Raw genomic sequence first — 8,716 nt, forward strand, 5'->3', positions numbered from 1 at the left:
AAACTCTAGGCTTAAATATTCACCACCTCGATATGATCGAAGAGTTTTAATATTCTTACCTAGTTGGTTTTGTACTTCATTCTTGAATTCCTTGAACTTTTCAAATGACCCTGATTTGTGTTTCATTAAATACACATAACCATATCTACTGAAATCATCAGTAAATGTGATGAAGTATTGAAAACCTCCTCTGGCTGGTATGTTCAGTGGTCCACATACATCAATATGTATGAGGGCCAAAAGATCACTAGCTCTTTCACCTTTTTCTGTGAGTGGAGACTTTGTCATCTTTCCAATTAAACAAGATCTGCATATCTCATATGATTCATAATCAAAAGAATCCAAGAGTCCATCTTTATGGAGTTTAGAAATGCGCTTCTCATTTATGTGGCCTAATCGACAATGCCAAAGGTAAGTTGGATATAACTCATTAAGGTTTCATCCTTTTAGTATTAATGTTACAAATAGGCATTTCAAGATCAAGGACATATAGTCCATTGTTCATTTCTGCAGTAGCATAGAATATATCATTCAAATAAATGGAACAACAATGGTTCTTTATTATGAATGAAAAACCAAACTTGTCCAAACAAGAAAGGAAAATAATATTCCTGCTAATTGCAGGTACATAATAACAGTTCTCTAACTGAATTATTAAACCACTAGGTAGACTCAATACATAGGTTCCTACGCCTAAAGCAGCAACCTTTGCTCCATTTCCAACTCGTAGGTCAACTTCACCTTTTTCCAAATCTCTACTCCTTTTTAGCCCCTGCACATTTGTACAAATGTGAGAACCACGTCTAGTATCTAATACCCATGATGCAAAAGTAGATATATTAATTTCAATAACAAAAATACCTGAAGTTGAAGTCTCTACTCCATTCTTCTTATCTTCCAGGTGCTTTGGGAAGTTTCTCTTCCAGTGTCCGGTCTTACCGCAATAGAAGCAAATGACATCCTTTGTTATGCCTCCACTAGGCTTCAAAGCAGGAGCAATGTGTTTAGGTTTGGCAACTTCCTTGCCTTTCCCTTTACCACCCTGCTTGGTGGGTCTTTTGTTCTGTTTCTTTCCATTTCCGATCATCATAATGGACTTCCCTTTTGACTTCAGATTCTGCTCAACAATTCCTAACATGCATAGCAGTTCATGAAGAGTTTTGTCCATATCATTTATGTTGAAATTAAGTATAAAATGACTGAAGCTCTCTGGCAACGATTGCAAGATCAAATCATTCACAAGTTCCTTTCCGAGGGGAAAACCCAACCTCTCAAGGTTCTCCACATACCCAATCATATTGAGCACATGGGGACTTACAGGGGCTCCCTTAGCTAACTTTCCTTGAAAATGGACTTTTGAAACTCCAAACCTTTCATGCCTTGCCTGCTCTTGATAGAGCATTTTCAGGTGTCCGATCATATCGAACGCTGCCATGTTCTCATGTTGCTTTTGCAACTCTGAGTTCATGGTAACTAGCATGAGGCAAGCAAATTCATTGACATCATCGACATGTTTCTTATAAGCATCTCTTTCTACCTTAGGTGCAGAGCTAGGAGGTTCCTCTTCAAGAATAGGTGTCTCCAAGACATACAACTTTTTATCATGCTTGAGGATAATCCTCAGATTTCGGTGTCAATCCAGAAAATTTGTCCTAGACAATTTTTCCTTATCAATGATTGATCGTAAAATGTTGTTAGAGGTGTTTGTTGTCATGGTAATCTACATGAAAAATATGAAAATATAAGTATCATTAAAATAATATATTTAATTAGGCCTTTGATTAAATATGCTCCCACTATTTTATTCAAAACAAATAACCCTCACCATTTGATTCAGAAAATCCCATTGGAAGATCTTCTAGTGGATCGAGATCCACATTTCACTTTGTTTTAAGACCGCGTAGGCGGATTACACAAAACTAGGTTATTTAGGTAGGAACTCCTTCCAATTGTATCTAATACAACTCTCAAATATTTTAGTTGGGTGAATAACTCCTTATTCCAATCCATCATATGGATCCTTTCCAACTCTTGCTTCTAAACGTATATAATCTTATTATAATTTGTTTAGTTAAGTTTGACCCATTGTTTTAGAAATTGGATATTACAATTATCTCATCGCACCTTACTAATATAGAACATGCACCTCGCGTAGGTGAAACCTACATTATTCGATATTAGTCTTGTTGTGAGTGCTAAAACTTGGAAAGCATAAACTTAATATTTAATTTGAGGGAATTTGAAATTATTTTAATCTCATCGGCTTATTTATCATATAAACCGTCTCTCACATGCATCAACATACATTCATATGCATCAAGATACATACAAAATGAAACAGTTATGATACCTAGCGCAACTGTTCTCCCAAGCCAATGAGAGAACTTAAGCTAACTTAATAACGATCTAAACTTCTCCAAGCAAGATCTTCAAGGTTGTCCTCCTTTGCTATTGTATTCTTCTCTTTCTTCATAATATTATATTACATAAAAGAAACTCGTTTTATATACAAGGGAGTGAGATGAGAAAAGAAGTTACATTAAGAGATTAAAAGAGAGGCACGACACGTAGACTGTATTTTAAAATCCCAAAAACAAAATAAAGAAAAACTAAGGCCATAACCGATCACCACAAGACAATAATAATAAACACATAATTATTATTAATTTAAATAAAGTTAATTAAATAAACCAAATTAAATTTTGGCGATTGATCACACTACGCAGAGTTAGCCAGGGGTTCCACTGACCGTTCAACGGATTGGGGTCAAGGGGGCAGCGCCCCCTACGGGGTTGTGGGGGCAGCGCCCCAGCGTAAAATTTTATAAACAATTCATTTGAAACCGATGCCGTTTTTCGCATCAACACTTGATACTTTAAAGCACAACTTTTGTGCAGTCACAATCCTAATCACATAACTCTTTGACAACACAAGCCTTGTACCGTCATGAACCCTAATGTAGCAATTTCATACCGTCAAACACACCTCGATTGATAATTCAGTATGATTGATCAACACGTCATTGCTTCACCATATTAATGTCGGATTCCGAAGCAAATGACAATTGATCGCTCAAAGGAAAACAATCATTAGGTGTTTGAATGAACAAAATAGAAATAGTATATCATATATACCATATTTTGTATCAGAATTACTTATATCATATATATAAATTGATCGATCTCATTTGTGTAACCTATGGGCGGTCAATGTATGGCTGCTTCACCATACTAACGTCAGATTTCGAAGCATAGTCAACATCAATCATCCAAATCGTACACACATGATGCCAAACTTAATTACTCGTTTATTATTTAATTCATTTTGTCTTTTAATCGTATTAATACAGAAAATAAACAGCTATCAAATGCATGGTTTCGTAAGTGGCTTTGATACCACTGAAGGAAAATTGCAATCCAAAACGCAGCAGAAATTAAAAAATTCTCCTTAGTGATCCTTACGGATGGGCATGAGCAGTGATAGAAATTTTTACCTTTTGTGGCTATTGAAACCTTTGATGCAGATCTAAGGAGTGATCACGAGCGTTGAATGGTGACAACGCCTCTACTCAGTCCACACGAACAGATTCCTTCAGTCTCAGTGCTAGTTGCTACGAATGAAGGCTTTGAGTGAGTGAGTGAGAGAGAGAGAGAGAGAGAGAGAGAGAGAGAAACAAAATTTTATCTAATGAAATGCTTCTGCACAAGGGTTCTATTTATAGAACCACTTGTGTGGGCTGCAAGCTAAAAAGCTCACTTAAGTGTATGTGACCCATATATTATGATATACCAAAAATCACTTAAGCGTGTGGTACCTTACCATATTTCGTATTCTACTTAAGTGCGTCGTACCTTACGATCTTCTACAATTCACTTAAGTGCACTGTACCTTACGGTGTTTCTTATTTACTCTATCTCTCATCAATTCGTTCTTTTGTGTGTGACCCTGTAGGTTTTCGCGACATTGATAATTATATTAAATCACATATTTAACATAACAAACCGTGAGCGGTATCTAGCAACACATCATTACTACCTTAAACACGAAAATATCATGTGATCTGACAAATCCATTTTTATGATAATACTTGTGTGTATAATTACCCTTTTTACCCTTATGTCTATATTGAACACAAGACATAAACCGTGTCATCCTTGTCCAATTCAATATTGGGCCCTTAGACATTTATCCTATTACGCAGGATGAGCAAATTCCATCTAGGTCACTCATGTCCCTTAGCATGTTTCGTGGAGTACCCATCAATTGTCTTTATGGTCATCCAGTTATGGACAATATTTTATCAGCAATAAAGCACTCGACTCTACATCTCTACATCACAATGAGAATAACTTATGACAATTTACATAACATTCTATATAGTATTCTCATAGCGGATCAATCTAGTATAAATATTACTCCTAATATTCATACTTATGTTTAAGACTTGATAACTCCTTATCCATGATCCATGAGATGTGATCATCAGTCTATATACATAATAGTCTTAATGTTTTAATGTTAACCCACTTCACAACAAAGCTCGACTAGTGATACTTTAAGAATAATGCACTTATGTTTAATGGGATCTCATAATTAAGTAACACTTGATACATTAAACGGACTAGCTATTCTAGGGACTTTATTAAACAAACATAATAAAGAAAAAACCTTTTATTAATAATAAATAATTCGATATAAGTATCAAAAGTATTGACCTATAGAACTTACACCAACAATTAATCCTCAGACTAAACTTATATTTTTTCGAACTTATCTCAAATCAGATCAGAGTTTTTAACATGCTTTCCTCTAAATCGAATCGAGGTTTTAAGCATACTAACCACGAACCAAGCTTTAAATCGAACCGAGGTTTTAAGCATACTAGACATCAATATATCCTTAAGAGATGCTATAGTATTTAATTTAAAGGCTAAAGCTCTATAATTTTAAAGTGTGGGTGGCAACAACTACATTTGTCAGTATTTCATCATAATATATAGTAGGTTTGTAGCATATTAACAGCCATAGCTGCAACCTTAAATTAAAACCAAAAGATATAAATAAGGGACTCAAATTTGTAGGTAAGAGAAAAGACAAGCTAATAATAATTTGGTTGAATCCGCTAAAATTTAGTGAGTACCCCACCACATGCATCTTCAGACACAGAAAGTGACTCAGAAACAGAGTCCAACGTGTCATGACACGGAGACACACCGACCCCACGCAACTCCTCAATCTTCTTGACCACGTGGCTCATCTTGGGCCGTTGATCTGGTGCAACCGCAGTACACGTCAAAGCAATCTGAAGCAACGCCACCATCTCCTCCTCAGCATCCTTATACCTCATCAGCTCAAGATCAAAAACCTCAGCCGTCCATTCCTCCCTCACCACAGACTGGACCCACTTTAGCAACTCCACCTCTGCTCCGCCGTCCGCAGCGGAGGGACACTTCCCTGTTAGTATCTCCATTAAAAGAACGCCGAAGGCATACACGTCTGATTTCTGAGACTGTTTTCGACCGTCTAATGCTTCTGGAGCACGGTAACCGTTGGATCTTCTGGTTGATGGGAGGGTGAAAATGGAGAGTCCAAAATCAACCACGTGTGCGGTTCCAGACACGTCAACGAGGATGTTGGTGGATTTGATGTTACCGTGGGTTAGATTATTATTATTGTTATGGTTGTGAATGAATGCCACCCCTTGTGCCGCTCCAGCTGCTATTTTTATCCTTGTGGTCCAGTCCAGTGGGGTTCGCCCGGGTCCTCGGTTACCTGTCGGAAACACAAAAATTAGTCCTATCAGTGTCAACATTTTCCAATACTTTTTGTATAGTTTTTTATAACCTTGAAATGAGATATTGTATGCCATTGCTCTTAAAATACTTTTTTGAGATATGGCAACATTTCAACTTGCTTGCCATTATAAGTATTAACCCTTTTCAGTATTACAAGGTAGGGCCGATTTTGTTTTGCTCTTTTTGTATTACTTTCAAATATTCTAATATCCGTGTCCTAATAGTAATGAAAACACAAAGCCAAAGGTGATTCTGAAAAACAACAAAAAGCAAAAGGAAAAAATATAAAAAGACAATATATATATTCTTTGTCTTTCCTTTTTATAAAAGAAAAGAATCAAACACAGCTGGTTGAACAGTCTGCAGAGTTCACATTAGTAGTATCTCCTAATCTCTGGTTGTGCAGCATCTGCAGAGTTCACACTTTTTTGATCTGTATCAATTGGTAACTAAAATTAAGCATGGAAGAAGGATCGATAAGGACGTGTTGTTTTGCTCAAAACAGAACAGTTATGATCACATCGTCCAACTTCAAAGAATCAAAGGTGGTCCCCTAAGTTAGATCTATCTAGCTACCCTACATATGCATGGCTCTCTTTCTTCACTAGCTACTACAACATCATGACAGAATAATTAGGTGAGTTTGTTAGGTATTTTCAATTTTCTTTGCGTCTGTTTGGCTGTAAGGAAAAGGCAAGAACAAAATGGATTTTTAAGTAGAGAATCAGAACACAGTCAATAGAGTCATTGACTTTTTACAATAGTTTCATAGAGGATTTTAAATTGCAGACTAAGTTAGAGGATATAGCATCAACTAATGAAAACAAAATCTGAACCAGCAGTAAGAAATATACATAAATAATATATAAAGAAAGAACCCGAAAGAAATCGTACCATGAAGGAGCCAAAACAAGCTACCTTTAACCATGTAATCAAAGACAAGCAATTTTTCATCCCTTGCAAAATAATAAGCCTTCAAGCTAACAATGTTAGTGTGTCTTAACTTTCCAATAACTTCCATTCGCTGCTCGAACTCTTTCTTCCCTCCACTATGAACCTCCTTCAACCTCTTCACAGCAACAACACTTCCATCATCAAGAACTGCTTTATAGACAGTGCCAAGCGTACCCTTCCCCAACATTTCCGCTGAAGCACGAAGCAAATCTTCTAGCTCAAACCTCTTAGCTCCTTCGAAAAACACCATTTTATTACCTTTCTCCAACCCTTGTTGCCCAACATAAACTATCTTTTGATTCTCACCCTCTAAACTCTTCGAATTTGACTCTCTTTCTTTTCTTTCCTTCATCTTGTTAGAGTGGTTGCGCCAGAAGTAGCAGTAGAGAAGCAATGAAACAATGGCGAGTACAGATACATCGCCAAGGATGATGGCGATTAAGACTAAAGTCCCCATTCTTGGACCTCCATTTCTATGAGTCTTGTTTCCTGGTATTGAACTTGAAGAAGATGGAACCAACGAGGAAGCGAGGGCAGGTAGGTTTTTACATTTTTGCAATGGTGTGCCGCAGAGAGACGGGTTTTGCGTGAAGGAAGAATCTGGAAAACCAGCAAGATAATCGGGTATTCGACCGGAGAGACTATTACCTGATACATTGAAGTCTTGGATGTAAGAGAGGTCTATGTTAGGAATGTGTCCATGGATTTGGTTTTCGTTGAGGCGGAGAGTGAGGAGGCGAGACAAATTGTTGACATTCACTGGGAACTCGCCGGAGAGTTTGTTGTGAGAGAGATCAAGACGGTAGAGGCGGGTTAGAGAAGTTAAGGTGGAGGGGAACTCGCCGGAGAAGTTGTTGTAAGAGAGGAAGAGAAGTCTTAATGAAGTGAGGTTGGAGAGATTTGGAATGGGACCGTTAAAATGGTTGCGTTTAAGGCTAAGGACACGGAGCTGAGTGAGAGAGGTTAAAGGTTGGATGGAACCGTTGAGGTCGAGGTTTTCGAGGACGAGGCGGGAGACACGGTTTCTGAGACAAGAAACACCGTACCATGTGCATAGGTCTTTGGTGATGTTCCATGTGGTGAGTTTGTTGGATGTGTCGGCAACTGTTTTAAATGCAAGTAATGGGTGGAAATCTGGGTTTTTTGTGGCGTGAGTGAGGAGGAGGAAGTGGAAGATTAATGTGAAGATGGTTGTGGGTAGAATGGAAGGAGAAAGTAGTAGTAGTGCCATTTTGGGAGGGAGAGGTAGGGAAGAATATTTAGAAGTAGAAGAAATGGATGTTGAAACTTGAGCCGTTGGGCTTGTTAAATGCCGTGTCCACTTACTACACACGGTGAATCTCGATGGTCACTCGATGGTGAGCAGAAGATAAATAAGTATTTTTAAGATCCCTTAAATAGGGGAAAGTGGTCAATTGCAATGGTTTTATTTTTGTGAAGAAATCAAAAATTATAAAAGTTTGATTTTTTTTAAATAATCAAATTTTTTAAATATATTTTTAAAATAACAATTATTTCAAGTTATTTATCAATATAACCACTTTTCAGGTATCCCTTTAAAGCATGCGTCACTTGGAATGACGCATGCATGTTGCCATTGAACCTATGCGTCAGTTGGAATGATGCATGCATGCACATCAAGCCAATGCAATTGGCGCATGCTTTATGACATGAAGAGCATGCTTTAAATTTATTTATTTTTTAAAATTATGTTATACTTATATAAAATTGAAATAAAAAGGAAAATGAAAAATAATTAATAATATTATGATATGAAGCTAAAATACACAACAATTAATAAGAAAATTAATGACCCGTCCGATTGAAATGCCTCATGTTCCACATCCCAGTGCGTTAGATTGTCTTCGAGGTCTCCCACGATTTTCGCTGAAGTGTTTAGGGTCTTTGAGTGCTGACATGATGCAATGGTGGTTGGTGCGAAGGTCCGGTGGAAGATCCAACAGTAT

The 8,716-nt window shown here is 37.2% G+C and overlaps 1 protein-coding gene across 1 annotated transcript; it reads right to left on the reverse strand.

Annotated features, from left to right (window-relative positions):
• Window positions 1–4,894: 4,894 nt before the first annotated feature.
• Window positions 4,895–8,120, reverse strand: LOC127119032 (probable leucine-rich repeat receptor-like protein kinase At1g68400). The gene is made up of 2 exons (XM_051049252.1): window positions 6,690–8,120; window positions 4,895–5,772 (listed from the first exon to the last, which is right to left on the reverse strand). The coding sequence occupies exons 1-2, from the start codon at window positions 7,978–7,980 to the stop codon at window positions 5,123–5,125; spliced, it is 1,941 nt and encodes a 646-aa protein (XP_050905209.1). The 5' UTR covers window positions 7,981–8,120; the 3' UTR covers window positions 4,895–5,122.
• Window positions 8,121–8,716: the final 596 nt, after the last annotated feature.

Source organism: Lathyrus oleraceus, chromosome 2 (assembly GCF_024323335.1).
Source record: "Lathyrus oleraceus cultivar Zhongwan6 chromosome 2, CAAS_Psat_ZW6_1.0, whole genome shotgun sequence".
Classification (NCBI taxonomy): Eukaryota; Viridiplantae; Streptophyta; class Magnoliopsida; order Fabales; family Fabaceae; genus Lathyrus; species Lathyrus oleraceus.